Consider the following 24719-nt stretch of genomic DNA (forward strand, 5'->3'; position numbering starts at 1 on the left):
TTTATGTCTGTAAAAGTCTTTTCATACCAAAAACGTACAAACATGCAGTGCCACGCCCATAATTTCATTCTTAGCACGCAGGAAAGGTGACAAAAAACTGCATTAAATTGGAAAATGATACATTTATTGTATTATTACTTATAAATAAATATTGCAAGAAATAAGAATGAATGTTATTGTGTTCTTCATGATGTGACTTTTATTTTCCAGTAATGGTCAATGACTAATATCTCATTTACCCATGAACAGAACAAAAATGACCAATCAGCTAAAACGTGTCTTAGTCAACCAAGACCTCAATAACAGATTGAAATGCAATGAAAAGATTACGTCTACTCCTTTCATATGAATACTGATGCAGACTTCTGGTTCAAGGCCAGTATTGGCCCACTATGTGTTGGTCTGCAACAACAACAAGAAACATTTTTTATTACACAATATCGATATTTATGGATTCTCCCTTATTGTTTTTATGATTCATAAGAACATCCTTACAGAATGTGTACGGGTCATTAAAGAAGATGTTGCTTTGTGAAGTAGCAGGTTTATAAATCTTTCTTCTGGATGTCTCTGGAACCGGTTTTCTAGTTAGATTTCTTTTTAACTTTTTGTAAGAATATATAAGATCCACTGGATATGTAAAAATGCAAAACTTACGTCATTCCAGATATCTTTTTTTTTTTTTTTTATAGAGTTAGTGATATCTTGTTCTATTATTTCTTGTTACAATTTCACAGTCAGCCTCAAATCCTTGCTGGACAACACAAACATCCCGGGACGGGTGATGGGAAATCTCCAATTTAAATTGTTACTGAACTTCCAGCTCAAAGGACTAAAATGTACATTTTTACAATTATTTACCAGTAGAGTGTTCTGCAGGAGTTTAATATAATACAATGCATTTAAGGCGTTCTTAGCTGCAGGCTGTCCACTTCTATTGTCACCCCTATGTGTTTATATTAATGGTAATCTTATGACTCTACTAAGACTACTATTTTCTTTCCCTGTCAAAGCAGCCTGAGGCAGGATACTAATCCCTCAACTACTCCATTACAATTATTGTTATTATACTTTTAATTACTTTTTTTAAAAGGCAAGTCAGTGTTTCACAGGATTGCTTTCCTCTATGGCCATGGACGTGCACACGGCTGGGTTAAAGTTGCCCTAGCAACCGCCCATCTGTGGCTGAGGAGGACATTTTATAAAAATACATTTGCTGTTGTGTTTGCATAAATACGAGCAGCCCATAATTACTAAAGCTAGATGAAATAAATCACCATATCATCCAAACTTTTATTACTTTTTATATGCCTGTCTCTGCGGGACACAGACATTGGGCGACCAAGAGCCATAAGAAAACCCTGCACCCTGTCTTTATTGTTGCTGTTGAGATCTCCCGGTGAGTCCTTTTAAGTTGTGGAAATGATGAATGATAAATGGTATAATGAATAGGATGCCCAGTGAAACTTGCTAAAACACTTAATGTGTAGACAGACGGCAATAACGCAGAAAGAAATGTGGATTTTCATTCAATTGTTGTTAACTTACACAAACAGTTTGATATTTCTTTAAATTTCAATCATCTTAAAAATATTAAACAATTTACTGGTGGTGCCTTTTTTTTTTGAGCAACAATCTGTGCATGTCCCTGAACAGTGCATGTTCTCCCCATGTTTGTGGGGTTTCCCTCTGGGTGCTTCAGTTTCCTTCTGCTTTACAAAAGAACACACATCCTGTCTCTGTGTATGTCAGTGTAATTGTCTGTCTGTGGCTGTAACCCTTAGTGTGCTGGCCTTGAGTATAAGTCTACAGTGTAGTGGGTAAGTCTGCAGCCACCTTTGACCCTCAACTTAAATGAACAGGTGACGAATGAGTGAAAGTATATTATTATCTATTATAGTGAATTACCTTAATAATGAACCCAAAACCAACTAAATTCACTTTATCCATATTAGTTTTTATAGTAACTTGATATATATTTGCAGTCTTGTGTTTATAAGTAAGAAAGTAAGTAAGTTATGTTTATATCTTGTGTCAGAATTTGACAAGTTAACAGGCTACTTTTCAACAAATAGAACCTGTCTTATTTCATGGTTTGGCACTTTATTCTCTCTTGAGATTAATTATAGGTTTATATATATATATGTATATCTGACGTGGTATTGATACCCTGTCGCCACAGTTTTATAGGACTTTCAGTGTAACCAATTGACTTTGTGTTGTGTGTTTTATCCTACTTAATTATTGTGATATTTCTATTATTCTCTGTTAGAAACCACATACACACCAAATGTAACATTCAAAGCACCTTCTACTGGCCTTAACCAACACACCACAAGAAGTAGGTGAATACATCTATTAAGAGATCTCAAAGACATTCAAACGCAACATGAAGCTCTTCTCAAACACGCATTAAAATCGGACACTGCTTCATCAGCTGCTTCTGTCTGCAAATGCAACATTAGTGCCTTCAACAAACATTGAATAAATCATTTCCCTCCTCTGTCACGGTCCAGGCCTTGCAGGACAGTTCACCCTTCACTCCACTAGAGTGTGCATTTGCTCCCTGCTACATCTGAGTCAAAAGAGGAATGTTCATACAATGAGGGTCTGTGTATTGTAGTTCCGCTATTGCCTCGGTGCACCACACGGACAAACGATTGTCAATGGACTATTTGAGACGGATCTCAATCGGTTTATGCAACGGCTCTCTGCGTTTTGGCGGCGTGTTTTTTTGCCTTGTAATTTGCAACCAGATCCTTTTTATCCGGAAGGAAAGAGAGAGGCAGAGAGAAAGGACTAATTTCCAAACAAAAATGCCGTGAGTCTCGAAGTTTAGTGGATTTTGTGTGGCGGCTGCTATTTTGGCGACTAATCGCTCACTTTGAATTTATAGTTGGCTGTCTCACTCTCTTTCATTGGACTATTTATTAAGTGTGGCACATTTGAGATAAAGTAATGACATTGTAGCAGGAATCTACCCATCGATGGAACTGAAGTTGTGCGTGCTATGGTTTTGAATCATCCAAGGGATTCATATTGAATATAATTTAGGCTTTATGTGAGCAGAGGTCGAGTCGTTAAGCAAGAGTGGATTTAATCCAGCTGTGAATCCACGAGCCTTTTGTGTTTGTAAATCATTTCGGTTTTAATTATAAGCTGACATAGTAACACCAAGTGAGGAAGAAATCACCAATACAATTCTGCAACATTTTGACTTTTTAATACCTCTGTGGAAACCTAGTGTGAGTTTATACTGACCTTATTTTACTTTATAGGCAAGTGTATTTTAATCTTCTACATCACTATAACATTCATATCAGTTCATCTTTCAACGAGTATTATAGGATCGTTATTCTCTGAAGTGACTTTGTGCGTGCGGTGTAGTATTTTTCTTTCCACATGGGATCATAGCTGAGTCCATAATACGGCTGCTTCTCTTCCATGCCCGTACTGTGGTCCATTAAAAGCTCAGTGGACCTCAGTCTCTACAAACTTGTCGGGCATGGGAGAAGCGACCCCTGCTCAGTCTGCTGCAGGACCATTCGTACCCATGTTGGGGGTCGGTTTAGGAACAATGCCCGGTGGGGTTGGCAACGGACCGGTGGTGGCCACTTCCAGAGGCTCCGCGGTTCCACAGCTGCACAACGCCATAGTGGAGCGTTTGCGCGCCCGCATCGAGCTGTGCAGGAGGCACCACTCCACCTGCGAGAACCGCTACCAGAGAGGTCAGGCCGAGACCTCGGACCGGGAGCACGAGAGTACGCTTCACCTGCTCAACATAGTGCAACAAGGGCCTGGGAACCGAAAGGCAAAGGGTAGCCGGGGATCGAATCAACAACCCCCAGAGTACAGCAGGGCCAACGGAGAGCAAAAGGGCACAGAGGGCGAGCAGAAGATTTCCACGCGCATAGCGGTGAGTTTTCTGGGGGGGGACCCCCGTTGGTGATGGTGGTGACATTGGATGATCACTAGAGCTGCAACGATTAGTCGACCGATTGAAAAAATATCGCCAACTCTTCTGATAATCGATTAATCATTTAAGGCAATGTTCATGCCAAAATGGCAGAAAATGCTGTTTTCACCCTCTCAAATATGGAGATTTCCTGTTTTTCTCTGTTTTTATATAATATTAAAATGAATATATTTGTGTTTTGGACTGATAAAAATTACATTGAAAGGCCTTGGACTTTTAGTTTCTGACATTTTTTAGACCAAACGATTAATCGAGATAATAATCGGCAGATTAATTGATAATGAAATGAATCGTCAGTTGCAGCCCTAATGATCTTCTTTGTCACAAATAATGATGATAACTATGATAATGATGATAATGCTTGTGCTAAGGATGACACCATGTTGAATAGGATTACATGGTGGTGATGGTGAGGATTTTGGTGGTGAGCAGTTACAGTTCTGCCTAAACTTACAGGAAAACAAAACTCATACCATGAGATATTACAAGTATTTTTCCTGTATGGTATTTGAGCCATGTGCCAATCTGCCGGTCAGTTAAGAGCTGTAGTTTTTTCAGCGATAATGTATTAGGTAATGTTTCCCAAAAAAAACAGTTAACGATGTGTCCAACCTTCCAGGACAACAAAATCCAGACCGACTGGCACACCAGTCAGGCAATGTTTTAAAACGAGCGTAATAAACTCTAGGTTCCTGGTTTTGCTAATTAAAGGGGCCCTTGAAGTATATGGGATGATACAGGATCACTAAAATGGTTTGCTAAGTAACCCATTCAGAGGAAATTGTTTTGGGTCGTGGGGATGTTTTGCATTTACTGCAAACCATGTCAGTTTATATACTGTGCAGCTGATCCAAACAGAGGGATGCAGATGCATTCTGTGCCTTATTTAACCCATTTAATATGCACCATTATCTCATTTTGCAGTACAGACATGGCACTTTCTTTTGTGTCGCATGAATGACTAAATTCTCAAGAGGATGCTACCTGTCATTGAACGGGCTTTCTGAAAGTGTTTATTAAGAAAGAGGCTTTGTTTGTTTCTGAGGGATCTTGTACCAAGTGAAGGGCAGTATGACCTTTTATGTTGAATAGTTTTGAGAATCTTCAGAGAAAATGATATTGAGAATAAAGGACAGTATAGTTTGCAGTGTTTTCCCTCAACAACAGAGGCTTGCAAAGGATATAGAGTAGGGGAACTTGACTGTGAAACACAGCAGGGCATTCTGTCCGCCTGCTCGTGCCGATAGGACTGACTTCCTGTAGGCATCTGTTAAGGGCACAGCCAGCGAGATGTAAGATTTATTTAGTTGTTTTCTTTCATTGGGCATGGGGGAGTTCAGCATCTAGAGTATGAATTATTTCCCAAGCAGCGCTTCAATATGATGTCAAAAGGGTGAAAGCTTGCAGATGTTCCTGCTCTAGATGTGCTTGAGATGCTGGATGGAAAAATAAACAATGTCATATTTTTTTCCAGTAAAGCCATAAAAGGGCAACAATGATTGTTCTGTCAGTTCATTTATTGTCATCACTGGAATTGAGCATGGGGTCGCCTCTACAACTGTATTTGCTTAAGCCTTGATCGAGACTTTCACATGCAAGAGAAGTAGATTTTCCATGATTTATAGTGGTAATATAAAATGCAGTTTAGCTTTCTAGCTTTCCACATATTATTTAGTTTTCATGCTGTTGGGTATAAAGTACAGCCGTGGAACATGAAGGGAGGCAAGACACAACAACATAATGGATTATATTGACTGTCTAAAAGAGGTCAGGGAACATCATTATCATGTACTATTTCATTTTTACTGATGTTGACTCTGGAGTAGCGTGTTCTACATAAAACTGATGAGTGCAGCAAGATGGTGAGGAGGAAATGAAGTCCTGGCGTACATGTTTGTATCAACCCTGAGGTTAATATGTTTCTCACAACTCATGATGATTGGGTGAAGCAGAACAGCAGCCATTGCAGAAATCCCCCTTAATGCATTTATAATTTTTAGTACTGCAGATAGTTCTTTCTTGAATGTATTCAAATTGAGTAAAGTGTAAAATAACTCTTGCAACTAAATGCTTAAATGATTTATTTAAAAAAAGAAAAATCTGGCTATAAAGAGAGTACAACTTGTGCTTCAAATATTTCCTGGGGTGCAATACTAGTTCACCGTACTACATTCTTCTGAATTGAAAAGTAAGGCTTCTACAATAGCCACATCTGTGCACGATATTGACTGTTCACATTGGAATTTGCGATGGAAATGTATACCAAGTGAGGGGCAAACAACACAATGGATTATGACTGGCTGGGAGTGCAGAGTGAGCAGCACTTAACAACGGTGCTCATTGAGACCAGATTAACAAAGGATATTCTTTTAGATGAAATTGGAGAAATGGGGAAGAAGAAGAGACGAGAGCTTACTTTTCCACCGACTCAGAAAATGATTTTCCGTAATGCTTACGTGAACTCATCGAAAGCTTTTGGATATTCATAGATTCATTACATTATGTCTTTTAATCTTTCCCCAATACCTGTGTCAGTAAATACATTCAGCACGGAAATGGGTCAGGGTAGAGCTTACAAAACATTAGTGCTGTATTACAATGTAAAGACATTAAGTTTCAACAGATCAGTATTCAGCAACCATCTTACATTGTCTATCAACGATGCAGATAGAGTACACAAAGGCTAAAACACAAACTAAAGGCTTAACAACAGCCTTGCTGCGTGTAGCATGCCATGCATTGTCATGCCCTATTATCGTGCCTTTAACAAATAGCTCACTAAGCACCTTCTTGAAAGATGTGCTGGCCATGAAACTGTTTGAAGCACAAGGCCCCCATATAAATGTTTGGAGCCACTGAATACATTTCCTGCACGTGTTTACTTTAAGTCAAACAGGCCTTGAAAAAGCAGTAGGCGAGGGATGCCTGGTGATTAACAGTTCTGTGTGCACTGGGAGCATTTTGTTATTTCCCAGTCTTGTTCTAGTGACAGATCTGGGAAGGCCTAGAGCAGCATGCACTCATAGAGCAAGTGCTTTGTATGCTGATGTGTTTGCCCACTTACAACTCTGTGTCCACCCCACGGCAGCAGCTCTTTTTTTTAAAAAGCTGGAGCGTGAGGCATCCCGGTCATCTAGGGGTCTAAAACATTGTACACCCCTACGTCCCCTGTTTGAATCTGGCCAAATAACTTTGTCATCCTCCCCTCCCTCCCTCCCTATGTTTCCTGTCACTATCTACTGTGAGCTGTCCAATAAAGGCACAATGCCACAATACTCTTTAAGCTTTATGTGTTTGGCACATTTGGAACACACTGTACAAAAGAAAACTTTGGCCACTGCGGTGCGTTGCACTTTAGTTGACCGATCAGATGTTTACAATTTGGGGTTCAAGACCCCCACAAAAGGGTTGCAAGATAAATCTGATGTGTTGCAATAAGTTATGTTTTGTCTTTTGTTGATAATTCCTTCTTCCGGACTTTAGAAATGATTGAAATAAAAGAGCGAAATAAAATAACTTGTTGTGAATTGAATGCACAGATGGACTATGAAACAATGACAAGAGGTCGCATGTTGACATTGCTTTGTTTTTAGGAGTCAACAAACCCCTACAAAATGACATTTGTTGCAGATTATGTGCAATCAAGGCAAATGTGCCGAAATACACTTTCTGTTATAACGTAAATAAATAATCATTAAAGACAACACAATGTATCACTTCCTAATACAGCACTTCACTTTTCATTATGATAGTATTTTACTGTCATAGTATTATTTTTGTGCGACACCTTTTTTTTACATTTTGTTCAGCCAACATGACAGTGAAACAAAACAATCACACCTCACCCAATTCATCAGCACTGAGGGAACTACAACTGCTGACCGGTGGATTGACAGCTTTCTTAAATAGCACGGAGAAAAAGTAATTCCCTGTTCTCTCTTGTGGTCCTGTATGATGGATGAAGAGTGTGTGTGTGTGTGTGTGTGTGTGTGTGTGTGTGTGTGTGTGTGTGTGTGTGTGTGTGTGTGTGTGTGTGTGTGTGTGTGTGTGTGTGTGTGTGTGAGATTGGGGTGGGGTGTGCACTGTAAGTGCTTCCTGGCATGCCCTGTTTGGCTGTTGAACTGCCTGAATCAGAGCCGCCGGTGGTCTGATCTCAGCCTGGCTCGGCTGTGATGTGAAACAATTAGCCCAGGTCCATGGGGGCCACCCACAGTGAAGCCCACTGCTTTACTCAACCTTGTGGATGCAGCAAGGATCCATGTTCATCCCAGAGATCACTCCCATGTTGTCATGGGAAGACTAAAGTTTTTATTTTAGGAGTAGCTGGCTGTCAGTTGGTCTGAAAGCTGAATTACCTTAAATCCCCTTTAGTGAGCACTGAAATCGCTGCGAGTGCTGTTTATTGACAGCACAACTACACTGTAAGCCTGATGTGATTAAGCTTGTCTCATTGTATAGACTGTGGCTGGCTGCGAGATGTGTCAAACAGTGTATAGTTCTCTGATTAAAATACATTAAGATATGCCTACATATACTGTAGTAAAGCCATCTGCTAATCTCCTCCTTCTATTTAGGATTAGTGCCCATTCCAAGATATGTTTTAAACACGGCCACAATCCAATTCTACTTATGCAAAGTGTATTTGTGGGTGTGGGATATGCATTTGAGATGTCTTCTATTATACACATGTGAGTTATTTGAAACAAAACCCCCTCACAGTATGTGTTCATGATGTTTTCAGATACGCTGTATACTGTTTATTAGGATAGTTTGAAAAATGTAGTTTAGTCAAAAGTTCACAATACTGGACCCTAAGTGTTTGAGAATAACACCTCTTTGTACAAATGCTGCAAACTTGTCAGATTGAAAGATTTGAGTAATACAATGGAAAGATATATGAAAGCATTATCCCGCATTCACGATCATCATAGATTGCTTTTAACAAAATGATACCTACTGGCATGAGGGAGTAAGGTACGCAATGGAATGTGATTGAAGTTATTTGATGACATTAGCTTATTAAATAGCCATCTTTATACTCATTTACTCAAGTTTCTTCAGATTAATTTCAGACAGTAACTTGTTTCCAAGGTGGGTATTATGAAATCATAGATGTCTGTGTTAGGTTTCTGACTGTCTCCACATAAACAGGAGGGATCATCATTACATCAGCTTTTTATATTTGGCTTTTTTAATCTGATAAACATCAGTCGGTTACATAAATAAAAAAAATGAAAATTAGAGCCATGTAACGTTATGTTCTGGACATTCCACAGTCATATCCGAGGGCAGTTAATAAATCTTTAGCACAAACTAGACCTACACAAGCACAGCTTGTCCTTAAGGAAGGGGGAAGTTGTAATTTAATATCACACACAAAGCTAATGCTGTAGCTTGTCAGTTTCCCGGAAATTACTGCCTCTGGATGACATCTGTTTGGACACTATGTTGATTCTCACTTGGTTAATAACTACAGTATTTTCTTCGGGCTAAATTGTGCATGAAATGAATGTCTCTATTGCCCAGTAAACATAGTTGTGTGATTGTATCAGCATACATGTGTTCTAAACAACTTAACTACACATACATTTTGTGATCATGATTGCTATGTGCTCGAGGGAGAGCGGGGTACAAGCTTCAACAAGCTTCTCTTTCGGTAACCCGGACACCAGACTTTTAGGTGGCACAAAACAAAGTTCACTGATGACTGACATTTCTGAGAGGAGCTTTATTTTTCAATCCCTTTTTTGAGTTAACGACTGCATTTACTAAATATATTGTAGAGAATGAATTTTCAATCTTATAAACTGCAGCTTTTAATATTACCCAATGTCACGATGGCATAAGTCAGGATCTTCAACACATCATTAGTTCCAGTATGATGATGTCTGAGTATGTCAAATTAAATTTTAAGTGGTTGTCCAAGAGATGTTGTTTTTATTTATTTTGAGGACATCTTTAGTGCTAAGCAGTCGCAGTGGCACTCTTTTCATGGTAGATGTTGCGGACTATTCCAAACAATGTTATTGCCAGAAAACATGTATCACTTCCTGTGCACCAGAGAGTTTTCCTGGAAAAGACCTATGAGACATTGTGTACAGTAAAGGCTTTCATGAGCTGAGTGTAAGTTATGGTGGGGAGCAGTATAATGTCAGATAACCTAAAGGCCTTGTTTAGTGCAAAAATAAGTAATAAAAAAAGCATACATGTGACACAGGATGAGCTCAGCAAAACAGATTAAAGGTGGCATTAGAGATGAGCATGTATTGATTATGCAGTTTTAGTAATTGATAGAAATGTCCCTTTGTGACTGAGGTATCGGGTCCTTATTCTACTCCCTTTTTGTGTGAAATGCACTTGGTGACCAATCTTATATCTGTAGAAAAGAAAGTTGAATTCAGTATAATTTGTCTTAAACAGGCTAAGCTCAGCAAATGTGGTGTCATGCCGAAGCAGCAGCAACGTGTTAGAAATAGTGCTCTGCGAATCTGGGACATCTCTCTACCTGGCAAGATTTCTCCTGAAATGAGCACACTTTCATTCTTTTCTGGACTAATTTAGATTTTGTTAACAAGTTCCTTACTACCAAAAACCACACGTAGGAAAAAAACAACAACACAAAATAAGAAAACAAAGAAGAACATATGAATCAGGGAAGACGAAAAGCTTCCAGACAACCAGCGGGGCAGTGAGGATGTGTGTCAAATCAAAGGCATTCATGGATCGTCTGTTTTACAGTATGTCTAGTAGTGGTGTCTTAAGAACCCCCTCATTCTCCTTCCCTCTTCCCACTCAACCACCCTCCCATCCATCACACACACACACACACACACACACACACACACACACACACACACACAACCCACCCTGCCGCACACGCCTCATGTTTAATTCAACAGCCTATGGGAAGGCTGTATCTGTCTTTGAAGAGGGCTGCTAAAAATCATGTAGTAGACCCATCTCATCCTCAGTCTTCAAGGGATGATACAATATAAGTGGGTACATGCTCAGAGAAACATAGACCTCTTGACAGTCCAGGTGGGCCAGGTCTGCTCTGCTGCTGTATGAGGTATATAACAGCCTGGCCTTTAGGGTAAATTTAGCCTGTAGTTGTACTGGAACTGCTGGCTGTCCTGGGTTAAAAGCCTTTCCTCCCTAGACATCTGGTTGCAGTCCTTGGCTGTGGGCTGTGGCCTCTAGCAGAGCTTGCAAGGCAACAGCTTTACCTTCAGACACCGCGTTAACATTGTAGAAAATACACAATCAGCATCAACCTTGCAACATCTCCTCCCGGGTGATGCAGGTTGTGTTGTTTTTGTGTCCACTCGGCTAATTTACACCCAGTGCAGTAATAAATAACAGGTCATGTATATGTGTTTGGCATTCTCACATGATTGATAACAAGTATAATGTGATGCATCTACTGCTGAAAGAAAGAATCGATTAATCATATAGTTTATCAATAGAACATTAATGTATAACAATTTTCACAATTGTTTGGTAATTGTTGTAAGTCATTTATCAAACAAAGGTAGCAAGCATTTGTTTGCTTCCTTTTCTCAAATGTGAGAATATGCTGCTATTATATTGAATATTTTGTGGTCTTGGACTGTTGGTCAGAAAAACTATTTGAAAATGAAAGTCTCGTGCAAACTGTGAGGGGCATTTTTAAATACTTTCTGTCATTTTGTACCACGATCGATTAACATTTTACTCTTATTGAAAACCAAATCTACATATTAGTCAATAAGGAAATATAAGTTAGTTGGAGCCTTACATGTGATGATATGTATATAATACTCTAAATTGCAATCTGATAACTTCACCTAATATGAAAATGAGTCCCAAAAATGCTATTGTTTAAATGTCCTTGCTGATCCTCCAACTGCAAATGTTTGTCAGGTTTTTCCTGCTTGACTTAATTGGTGTGTGTGTGTGTGTGTGTGTGTGTGTGTGTGTGTGTGTGTGTGTGTGTGGGGCAGTGTAGGGTAGTGTAGGGTAGTGCCTTGGAGTATCTTTCCACAAGCGCTTTGCTACCCAGTGCTGAAACTGGATCCCTGTGGGAACAAGCATGTTCAGGTGTATTTTATGTGCAGTGCATGGAAGTTGCATTGAGGGGACAAATTGAAACACAAGCGGTACTTTGCCGCTTTATTTATTTTAAAGCCTTAAAATTGACACTGGTTTAACGCAGCATTGATGCTTTCTGTTTGATTTTGGCATTTATATTGTGCACCAACTTGAAAGGCTTGAAACTAGAAAGGTTTTGTTTTGGAGCTGACAGTTGTGCCTGTTCTCACACTTATCTGACAATCAGCTACCTGATATGTCAGTTTCCTGGACTTGCTCCTGTAAACAGATCTGATTATCACAGTTGCCTGCCCAGGAGAACTGGGTGTGGATGTCCACTTATGTGTTACCATGTTAACATAATGTGTTCACCTTGCTGAAATTCTTTTCTCCAGACTTACATGGCTTTATAGGTTCACAACAAGATTTATTTATCAGACAAAACCATTTGAAGCCCAAATGTAATCGGCCATCTCGCTCCTCTACTGAGGAACAATTGAGTTTAGAGCAAAGCAGCTTTCTTTGCAGGACTTCAAACAGCCTATTCTCCCCAGGGTCATTACCCCGCTCAGGAAATGAGAAAGTGGGCTCCTGATGTCACTGGCAAACCCCTTGCACAGAATTCCGGGTTAAATTGGGAGGGGGGGAGGGGAGGGCCATGCTAGATCAGAGTTCAGACATGTTTACATTACAGCTCAGGATATTTCTCAGAGCCCGGCCAAGCTGCTGAAGTTCCCAGGCTCCAGAGTCGCAGAGTGCTGAAAAGAGGCACAAGCATTCACTTTTTCTTCTCTTCTCTCCCTCCTGCTCCTGTGCTCGGGGTCTAAGTCATAGTTCAACTCCATTTGCATAGTGACAATGTTCTGTTCTTTGCTACAGTTGTTCTTTGGGGAATATTATAGAAATATATAAAAGGTGAAAATCACCAACGCAGTTGACTTAATAATGTTTGAAATGTCTGAAGTGATATTGCTGACGTTGTTTTAAAAATGAATGTCGGGAACTAAAAGCAAAGTGAGCTCAACTATACATTGTTAAAGTTTTTGCTAAAAACTGAGTGTTCAGGATCAGGCAGGCTTCAAACGAACCCGCAGGGTAGCCAATTTATTTGGAGGAGAAAACAAAAGAAAATGTAATTACCCAAACTGTCAGTCATCACAATTTAACTTTAACCTACCGTCCTTGACTTAGCTGTGTGCATACATCAGTCAAATAAGGGATTATTAACAACATTAGGGGTGTGTTTACTTTTTAGCTTATTTGTATCGCCAAACAAAGTGTCAGATAAACTGTCTAAACTTTCTGATCATTTGACTGCTCTTCTTATTTGCCCCATCGGACTTCATTGTAGCGACGCTCAGGTGATCCCAGGTGAGCACATTAATATTATAACCCATGTGTTATGAGAAAGTTGTAATCGCAGAGGTTTACCCACCCTTCTGTGTAGAAAACTACTAAATCCTAAATCCATTTTTGGGCATTACAGAAATAAAGTAATTAAATATCCATCACAAAATTCTGGCAAACAAATATTTAAAAATATTGGTGCTATATCAGCATTCAAAATCCCACAGCTGTCAAATCCTAATTCGAATGTTTCAGACTGCTGGACCGTCCTGTCTAGAGCATCAGATCCGGAGGAACATAGATGGTCTTGTTTCTTGCCTCAGCTCTGCCAATAAGGCTGAGAAGTGGCAGCTGGAATGTTTGTGTTAGTGCTTGGCTGTGGTGAGGTGTCACGGTGCTGAGCTATACTCTGGCGCCTGCTCTCCCTCCACCTTACCTAGGGGCACACAGACACTGCTGTTGAATCTTCAGCACACGGGAGGTGAAACCAGGGGACGATCTCTGGTCTTTTTCTGCCCTGTCCAATCATCTACAATCTGGTTTTTACAGGAAGTCGGCTTACATTGACAGGGACTGCTGCGTTGTCTGATGGCTATTTTATAGTTTCAGCCTGTACTGATCATGGCATATATTGGAAAGCTACTTGCTTACTAATTTAAGGATTTGGTGTTGATTCTAATGATTTGGATTTGAAATACACCTTGGCTCCAGTTAAAAGTAATGCTCTTTATTCTATTTAAAAAAATATATCTTGTTAATTAAAGGCTATTTTGAAGTCCTTACCTGCAGATGTCATAGAGCTGGATTTTGACGAGCCAAAAACAGCATTGCCTCTAATTCAAATGAGGCCAACAGCTGATTCTAAAATGTAATGAAACGTGCATAATGTTGTACAATGTAAACGCTATGTGCCCTTTGCATAACAAGTGAGTGAAATCTGTTTTCTTACCGTGAAAGGATTACAGAAGGGGTAATGAGCAGGAACATGTCTCGCACTGAAATCGTGTAGCAGACAGTAACAGAGTCTGGCCTGGATGATGGGTGGGAGGATGTATTTGCCTTCAGCTTCTAAGTTTTTCCTTAATGTCAGCCAAATTGTTTAAGTTGTGTAAACATAACTGTAACCTTCGTCTTGACTTCATGTTGTGATTTGCAACATTTATGGCAGCTAGGAGACTGTGATCCTGAAGTTTTAAGTAGAAGAAATACACTGTGGTGTTGTACTGGACTACATTACAGGGTACAGGCATTTCTATGGTTATTAAGTGTATTTTATTCTTAAAGAGAAAAGAAAACTATTTTAATAAAGGGAAGTTCAGGCAGGGGATTCCTACTATCTCCGTAAGGGCTTTAATGTTCACCTTCTTCCTCTCCTTTAACGGCCTCTGCATACTCTCTTGGTATTATGATTCCTAATTCTCCTAAATTGTTGTTTTTGCCCCTTTTTATAGGTTTGTTTAATCTCATTTTCTCAACTCTCAAAAAGTACAAAGTATGTTTAATCCATCTGGTAAAGCCAGTTGGTGAATGTTGCGTCCAGAAGATGAGAATGAATCGTAAAGCAATCAAGGAGGTGAATACTATAACTACATGGGAGCTGCTTTTAGGGAGATTGATCAGAAAGAGCGTGTTTTGCATGTTTTTTCAGTGTTTTTTTTCAGTTTTCTGCATCTTTAAAGAAAATTGTTTCTAGAAAACCATCAAATGAGTGCCAAACAGAAACCATGAACTGTACACTACTTAATAGTTAATAGCACAGTTTAAATGAATGAAAACAACTTACTCGTAATATCAGGTACCGTTTTAATTTACCTCCAGGCTGTTTTCTGTTCCGATCATGGTAACCACAGTTGGTAAAGTCATATAGCTCTGTGTACAGCCCGCCTCTCAATTCATTCAATTGGACAATGGGGGAAAGACGGCAATGAGGTCAAGAATGTTTTTGCTTTGAGTAGAAGTTTTTTGGTCAACTTGAGCCGTTTAAGCATTCCTGCAAAAACGTGAGGTGCATAGATTAGAAAAATGTCAGGCGCTCAGCCACTCCAGTCTGCTAGAAAGCGCTCTGTCTGATTAGGCCTTGTGGAGGTGATGGTCTAGTGGTTAGGCATCCAAATAGTAACCCGGAAGGTTGTGAGTTCAATAACAGGGCTGCCACCATTGTGCCCCTGAGCAAGGTACTTAACCCCGAGTTGCTCCAGGGAGACTGTCCCTGTAGTTAGTTCACTGTAAGTCGCTCTGGATAAGAGCGTCTGATAAATGACATGTCATGTAATGTGGAGTAAATCCAAATCGGTCACAGTAGCTTGAGTAAACATTTAGAATATCCCACCAAAAATGTAACAAAGTTATGGCAAGACCAGATCATATGTGTAGTCTGCTGGTTGGCCTTTAACCCAGGACATTGCCTCTACACAAGAATCCACTTTGATTAAACGTAAGCTAGCTAAGTGGACTCTTAAAACAAACTTGTACCACATCAGACTATATCTGGCACAAGGAGGGGAGGTATGTGTTAGGTGAAGTGGTGCCTCCCAATGATCATTAATCAATGAATTATTCAACCCGTCTCCATCAATTTTCCACGGTCTCAGTCTCTCCAGAGAAAGATAAGTATTACTGCATGCAGCACATAAGACCATTTTACACCGAGTTCTGAATGGTAAAATGAAAGATGTGATCGATGTTAGTGTTAGCAATATGTTACAGTTCTTGATGTTGGAGATGCCTAAAACACACTTAATCGCACACAGTAAGCACACAGTCAGAGGGAATGGTTCCTGTAATATGGCCTCTTTAAATGTATTTAGGCTGACTGTTCTTTTGAATTGATCGCAAACGATCATTAAGCAAGTAAAGGCTGCATTCTTTTCATAGCTGTTAGTGAGAAAGTGGGGTTATTATGTGCACATATGCATGATAACAAGAGGGAGAAAGAGAGTGAAGAGAACATTCCTTTCTCACTCCCACTCTCCACCACCACACCCCCATTGCTACTCGCTGCCACCCCACCCCCAGTTTCCTTCCTGTGCTTTTTTTAGAGTCTATTGGATGTTTTTCCCACATCCGGCAACAAAGCCAGCCTTTTTATGCCATAACCTAACAGCATGGTGTTATGTGGTTCAGCTACACACAGGCATGGTCAAATGTGATAAATTAATTGAAGCCCACTCTTTCCTAACTTCACATCCTTGTTCACTTCACTTGACAGATTGCTTAGAGTCTACTTGGGTGGGGTGTGTCCTTGAAGAGCAGAAAATAGTTTCTATCATGTACTGCAGAATATTTTCTGTAAACACTAAACAGTGTCCTGTTACTAGGGCTGGGCTATATTGGCAAAATCTTGTATCCCGAAATAGGTCATTTCACATCTCAATTACATTATACATTACAATAAAGCATGCTTTCATGTAATTCAATAAAATAAGCTTCTCATTAAATTAAGAAGTTTCAAGTAAAATTAAAATAAATATAAATATATATATATATATATATATATATTTTTTTTTCAGCTATACACTGACTTTGTTTACATGCATGCACATAATCCATAATCAGATTAAGACAATAGTTTGATTTAGCTACAGTACAGTTTGTTAATAACTGCATTTAAACTGAGAACAATGATAGTATGATATTCCCTCAAAATATTTCACACCAGATTTTCTGAGAAACTTGAGTTAGTATGTGCTTGTTATTATCAATTTAGATGTTGCAATTGTGTTCACGATATCTCAATTTATTTCATCATGATTCCATTGTGAGACAATAAATAATCATATTGAATTTCCGTCCTCCCCCACCTGTAACAATGGAAGATACTTGTTAATACTGAAATATATGTTGGTTGTCAATATCTTGAACTTCAGCCTCAGCACTGAGACTGCAGGCTCCTTAGTTTGATGTGAATGTATATGATTTACATTAGTTATTAGTTATAGCAAAATATGTAGTGTTGACTGGAGCTGTGAGAGAATGGTGCTATTGCTTGAGGTCTGGACATAATAAGCTAAGTGGATCACATTTTTTATTAACTTTTCCAATTTTAGGTGTTAATAACCTCATGGAACTGGGTTGTAACTCACAAACTAATTCCCTTGCATTTAGCAGGCTGCAGATTTCCAACAGTTTTACAAACAGTTTTATGATGGTAGTCCATGGGGAAATTTATTTTTCAGCCACAGGGGATATTTGTGTTGCAGAGCCATGGTTAGCCAATGGGACAAATCCTCAGCAAGGCTGAGTGGAAGCACCTTATCCAGCTTACATTCATGATGTTGCCTCCTACAAGCAAACATTGTTGTTGCAATTTTAACACATGCACCATCGAATGTCAGAGACAAGGGCGTAGCTTTGATTTAGAAAGTAGTGGAGACATGCATTTGAATTCAGACGAAATATTGCAGGAGGTTCAATCAGTCATCCAAAAATAATTAATCATAATGTTACATGAGTAACCCTAGTCTGTAGCCACTCAGCGATTAGGCCAACAGATAGATCAAGAAGCGGCTGTTACTCATGTCATAAGTAACATTAATAGCACAAATCACCCCACGGCGAACAACACACATTTATTATGCTAGCTAACTAGGTTATATGTTAATGTTGGCTAAGTAGGCTAAATCTACTACCTAACAACAGTTTTTGTTTGTAAGCACTGCCTTTACATCCAACCTTTACTCCATTGCTGCATGTTAAGGACCAAAGCAAACAAACGGCAATATAAACTTTATTTCTCATCCAGTTCTTCGTAGAGCCGATGGAAACTAGGTTTTATTTGAAACGCATATGCAATTAATATCAAAAACTGGTGGGGACAATTTTAGGTAAACAAAAAAGTGGTAGGGACATGTCCCTACTGTCCTTTCCATAAATGACACCCATGGTCAGAGATGCAGTTTTTGCTACCTTGCAGATCGGTGCCACTGGTTTAAGTGAAACTTCAGTGCCAGATCTGCAGGTCGGGAACTGATCTTGTGGACCTGCCATTGGATAATAAGTTTGGTATCATATGCTTTACATCAATGACTGTTTGTCTTTGTGACTTACCAGCAATTCACTATGTCTTCACCATAGATGCTATTTTTACATTTCTTTTAAAATATATTCTCTATTAGCTAATTAAATGCAACACTGACATAAATAATATACAATATTTAATGATGTTTAGCATAATGCTCTTTTCTATAGTTAGTACATTATACCAGAAGAACTTTTCAAAGCACTGACTAAAATACTGACACTTGTGTTTATCAGCGTTTGTCCTCATTGTCATTCCCAGTGAATTAATTCCCTTGGTAAGAGGGAATTTTCCCCTCTATTATGCTGCCTTGGCTGAGTTTGAATCACCAAGCTCATCCATTTAGCTTGAAGTAGTCAAAGCGAGAGAAAAAAAAACAGCTGTCTAGTCAGTGAAGAGATGCCTTGCCAGTTGAGCTGTGAAATCCACACAAGCAAGCAGGATAATCTCTTCCACCTAGACCCAATATCATATCCTGGGATGGAAATGCAGATAGTTCCATGAACACATCCTTGACCTAAAAGGGTGTAATTTAATGTGACAGCAGCATAATGTACAACGTGATAACCCAAAACATTCACATTGGCACTAAAGGTAGATGTTGCTTCTTATTGGAACGGCATTTCTACCAACAGCATAGGTAACGTCATACAATGCTGCATTTTAAACACAAATAATATACGTTTACTTGGTAACTTACAAAGTGTTTAGATTTACTCGGCCTCCAGTAACAACATTATGCTAGCTGGGGAATTAGCAGAGATTGATTAACTTGTATTTATCACTTCCACTTCCCTATCCAATTTCTCCAACTTGTACCATCACTGCATTCTGGCAGTTTATCCTCCATATGGCAGCCTCTGTCCAGTCAGGTTATTGTTGTTCCACAGCTCATTGCTACAGACTGGGCAGAGGGAGCATGGCCAGATTCCCTGCTTCCTTCTCAAGCAGATGCTGTGACGATAGCCACATGGCTGTGAGGCCCTCCTCTGAACCGTTTTCTTTACTGCCTTTTCAGGGTTTACTGTCCATTTACTTACAAGCACACGCTACTAAAACATGTATTACCTGTTTACTAAAAGGTTTTTAGTGGAACTCAGTTAAAGTAGCAGCAGCAGATTTAAATGTTGTTGTTTTTAGTGAATTTCCTTTTTAACATTTATTTTAGCATGTTTAATCAGGTAGAAAGAATTTAGATAAGTCAGTATATGTTTTGGACTTGTCCTTTTTTAAAGCACTGACAAAATGCTCACCAACAACAACAGTTTATCTATATCCAAGCAACGGACTAGATGTTTACTTGTTTACTTGCCACTGTAGGTACAGAGGGCCTGCTTTTAATAGCTGGGGACTATTCTTGAAAGAGATAGGAAATCATTACTTTCCAGTTTCTTTATCAGCACAAATCCTCTTAATCAGTTTGAAATCACAACGGTTGCTTATTGTTTCCCTTAACTTTGAATGAATGGCAATGATCACATCATGGGAAAGTAGTTTTTTTCCACTTGGACAGATTACCTGAGAGCACACTGTCTCTCTCTCACCAGCTGCGACATGTAAAAAGACCTAAAGCGGTGATTCACAAGGCCCACTTAGACACACACAAGAGCTGCCTGCATGCAGAAACTTGCTCAGAGACATAGGCTCTGCTGCAACCTTGAACTCTCCCTGCCACTGTGAGAGCCACCACTTACCCAGACAGTGGTGAGCTCAGAACCTGCAGGGCTTTATGGGAAGGCAATTTAGGCAACCCTTGGGATAAAAGTCCTTTCATATTATTCTAATTCGATTCAATGTTAATATATAACATAATATAACTTTGAGAAAGATATAAAAACTTTGTTTTGCAATTATAATGATCCCAGATTTGCCTGGGTTTGTACATATAAATGTAATATATGCAGTTTACTGACCGTATGTTTCATGATTTCTTGGTATTTAGGTTGAAAACAAGGCAGTTGCCTCCATAGCAACAGTTTGCAAAGTTATCTAGTAATTAATTAATTTACAGCTCTAGCTCTAGATGATTGTTTCAGGTTTTAATTTGTATGTGGCAGTCAAACTTGAGCCAAAGACTTTTCATGCAGCGGGAAAAGGAGTTGTCTTTTAGTCCACCGGAATCAAGGCCAATAGTTCAGAATTTAACTGAACTGTTTGTTTTTCATTGAAGATGGTATCATACTAATATCTAAGATATATCCGTATCATGTGATGTTATGTTTTTGTCCTCCTGGGAAATGTCAGGCGGATGATACATTTTTAGAGGTCACATATTTTCTGCACCATGATCCCCAATGCTCCCACCCCCCGCCACACACACTTTTTCCTTGGTTGGAGCCTGTGAGAGCTCTGCAGTGTTTTCTGTGTCCGTCTCTGCCAGCACCGGTCTACACAGACCTTATTTGGAATGTCAGAACTGATAGGAGTGGGAGTCAAACAAAGCTTCCCACTCATTTATTTTTTCTTCTTACTTTCTAGCTGCCTCAGTCCCTTTTCAAACCGAGCCAGCACAGGATTGTTTCAGAGTAGGAGTGCGGTGTGACTTCTTGCCTGTCTAATACATGTGTGTGTAATTTCAGTGAAAGCTGAAAGAGATGACAAAACGCAACAAGTATACCCTTTTCAACTAGTGGATTTTTCCAAGCTTTCTCCATTGAAGCGGTTTGAAACACTAAATGTGTTTCCCCTCACTAAAAGCATGATGCTTATCAAGACCTGGCTGAGTGAAGCAGCATTAGCACAGCATTAACCACTCAGCCCAGGTTTCCCACAGGATATAAAATGGATCCTTGTTTCACTGGGAAATCGCCACAGCAATGCTGCTGAAGAGCACTTTGCGCTCTGCAATCACATCAGATATTGACAAATAATGTTTCCTGATTTGGAACTGCAGTCACTGTACTTATAAGGGAGCATCAAGCAATTCATAATTCCAATAGCTGAGTGATAGGACATAAACGGCTCATAAGTACTAAATATGGTACACGATTATCTCATCAATAGTTGCTGCAGATCCTAAATAATGCACACTAGAGTGGTGCCTGGCTACTAGCTAGAGAAGCTAGATGATAGTGTTCTTTCTTATGGCCAGAGATTTGACTAGAATGGCCCAGGACTGTGTTGCACAACTCAGCAGTGGCACTGTTGGCTCTCACCCTGCTGCAGCTGCATGCTGAAGAGCAGCCAGATGTTTGAGATGGTGAAATGAGCCTAGCGAGCAGGAAACGGCTCTGCATGCCATAGGAATCGTCTTTGAAAACAGGAAGGGAACTTGTTCCCTGCTTATGGGCCTTTTCCTGTGGCATGACCGGAGGCAGGCCTTGTGTTTGACTGTTACTGGGGAAAAAGGTACTTGTGGTTGTATAGTAATGGCTTTTCAAGGGTACAAACACTCTCGGAGAGAGTTGGACCTGTGTGACAAAGGATTTGTTTTAAGAGAATGGGAAATGATCAGATTGTCTACTATCTTATATGGCCTCATTTTCACGTGTTATTTTCACCTCTGTAGTCATTACGTTTTTGGGTAATGTGATAGAAATCTATGGAATTTTAATGTGTTAACAAATGTCATATACCTCCAGGCTGCCTAAATACCCATGTTTCAGTGTTGTTCTTTTTCTGGTTTACCTTCTCTAATGTAATACATAAGTAATCATAGCATCCAGGATTGTTACTTGAGGATTCTTCTTTCATTTTTTCATGCTCACAGTGACCTCTGGTGTCTGCAGGGATTGATAATATCTCATTCATAAGCCTTTGCTGTTAAGAATCCTTTAATGTTCTGATTTATGTTAACCTTCTCACACACTCAAGCAGTTTCCCAGCCTGAAAATACTTAACCTCCTGCTTCTCACATGTAAGTGCATATACAGTTTACCAATTTAAAGAAACATGTCATCATGGTCGATGCATCGTGTCCTTTAATTTTTGATGTGCACCATGCAACACTTTAGATGTGGATTGGAATAATGAGAGCTGATAGAGGGTGTTTCCAGCTCATAGGGTAGAAGTCTGAGCAATGAGAATTTAAGCTGTGTTACCACTAAATTAAACCCTTTGCGCTACAATAGCAGCTTAGCCTATATGCAATTGGAAAGCAAGCGCTGTATGGTCATGTGTGACTAGCTCTGGGCTTGTTAAATGGTGGGACATCTTCCTGTCCATCGCCTTTCGCTCTCTTACAATGACTAAGTGAAGATAAGGGTGGCAGCTGTCTTTAAAAGGAAACATTATGCTGTGGCCAAAGATCAGGATGTGGCAGTTAAACCTGGATTTTTCAGTTTTGCTCAATGTGCTATGGCCAGTGAATTTGAACACGTCCTGTAGTTTCCCACTTTAAATGATTTATTGAAGGGATCCCTTTTTACTCTGGAAGATACAGTGATGCGTGCTGCATGGCATTGCTCCTGAGTCCTGGGAGCCCTCAGTCCTCCTCAGTAAATGTCTCCATGGTTAAGAATGACATGTAGATGAAAGGCGACAGCAGTGTCAGGAGCTCTGTGAGCCACATGGCCATGGGTGATGTGATGTGACGGCTTGTCACTGCGATGTTGGTGACCTGTGGTACGTCTGCAGTGGCGTGGCCTAGCTGGTGCTGCGGTGATGCCTTGACAGAGTCGGCCTACCCCTCCCACACACACTCACACACCCCATATTTGTTCCCAGGATCACTTCACTGCTATCCTGCCATCATCAGTATGTGAGGGCCAGCAGTAACCACAGCTCATGAACTCTCTCTGACACGAATATATATTCAATGTACAATTGGTCATTCAAACTACCTGACCAGGTCAAGTATAATTTGTGTTTTAGATAATTAAAAGGGATGGAATATACAACCCTGTATGTTATTGTTACATGGGGGTCGCCTCTCACTGGTTGTCAAGCTCCCGTTAGATAAATTACTGGACGTCAAAAAACTCTGCAAAAGGCTTCATATCACATACATATTCTCGTATCCGCTGGATTATAGGATTTGAAGACCCTTTTAAATGAAAAAAATGGAAGGAAGATTTAAAAAATATTAATGAGGGAGAGTGGACCATTATTTGCATTTGTGGCTCTGATTATCTTTTTGCAATACAATTAAATTCACAGGGTTTATTATACCCTGTACAGATTACATGGAATAAATTCTACAAATCTAAAATGTTGCATTAGAACTAAATCCCAAACAACATATGTGTTGGTCCTGTCCATGCGCCTGAAGTATTTTTAATAGGTATTATTTGTGAATAACATGGAAACTAAACTAAAAGTATGTTTAAATTTTAATTTGTTTGACTAATGACTCAACTATCAAAGAGCAGCTTTACTCTCAGTTCAGGACCCTCATTGTTGTTACGGGTGTGCAGTGACTGCACAGATACCAGCATTACTGTTTTTAAGGGGCCCCACATATTTTCTTCTGGGGTCCAGGCATATTTTCAGAGCCGCTTCCTCCGGCCTTCTTTAGCCCCGGGATATCACATTAAACTCATCTGCTTGATTCTGAACAAAGCACATGCCAAAGCAAGAGCTGATTGGAATGCTGGCTTCTAATCTTTGCATTTGGATCATGGAGAGCTGATATTTGAATGGGAAGTGTCTCCAACATGATTCTTTTTTTGTGTGCAAGCTGCCTTTTATTAAAATAGCAAGTTTCTCCATGGAATGTTGGAGCTGAGCTACATTAACTGTTAAAAAAAATCTGCCTTCAGTAAACATAATGGATGATTTCTCTTCAAAGGAGCTCTTATCATCTCTTCCCATTTCCCAGAGGCTGCCACAAAGCTGCCTCTCTTTTTTTTTTTCCTGCTGCCGCTGCTGCTCATCCTTCTCTCCTGCCTGCTCTCTGGAGGGCAGCCTCAATCTAATACAACTGTGTCAGGAAGTGCGGGGATGCAAAGTGCTGATGAGCCAAAAGTAGCCCACCTCTGCAGTGAGCTGCTTCGTCCTAACACGCGCCAGCCTGATTAGGGAAGCACACCATGAACCTATACTTGCATCCCTGTGCAATCTTATGGCACATGCCCTATAGACACAGATTAAATATGTTTCTTTTGTAAAGGGAATATGATGATTTCTAATCCTAATTCCTAATTTAGTTTTTTGATTGAAAAAAAAAATACCTTTTATTACAGTGTAAAAATGCATCGAGCTATGTTCTCATTTTGTCAGCCATTAAAATATCCACCAAAACGTACCAAAAAACTGTTTTCATTTAATGCCAAAAGTAGCTGCCAAGATTTCCATGAGGCAGCTATCTAATATCTCTGCTAAACATTGCTTCAATAGATATCTAGTTCAGTATTTTCTGCTGGATTGTCA

General features: G+C 39.7%; 1 protein-coding gene across 1 annotated transcript in view; it reads left to right on the forward strand.

Moving 5' to 3' along the window:
- Window positions 1-2575: 2575 nt before the first annotated feature.
- The window catches only part of maml2 (mastermind like transcriptional coactivator 2), a 35016-nt gene continuing 12872 nt past the window's right edge, over window positions 2576-24719 (forward strand). Inside the window, exon 1 of the mRNA XM_029446421.1 lies at window positions 2576-3916. Within this exon, the coding sequence (XP_029302281.1) occupies window positions 3506-3916 (411 nt within the window). The 5' untranslated portion in view covers window positions 2576-3505. The remainder of the gene's footprint in view (window positions 3917-24719) is intronic.

Source organism: Cottoperca gobio, chromosome 13 (assembly GCF_900634415.1).
Source record: "Cottoperca gobio chromosome 13, fCotGob3.1, whole genome shotgun sequence".
Classification (NCBI taxonomy): domain Eukaryota; kingdom Metazoa; phylum Chordata; class Actinopteri; order Perciformes; family Bovichtidae; genus Cottoperca; species Cottoperca gobio.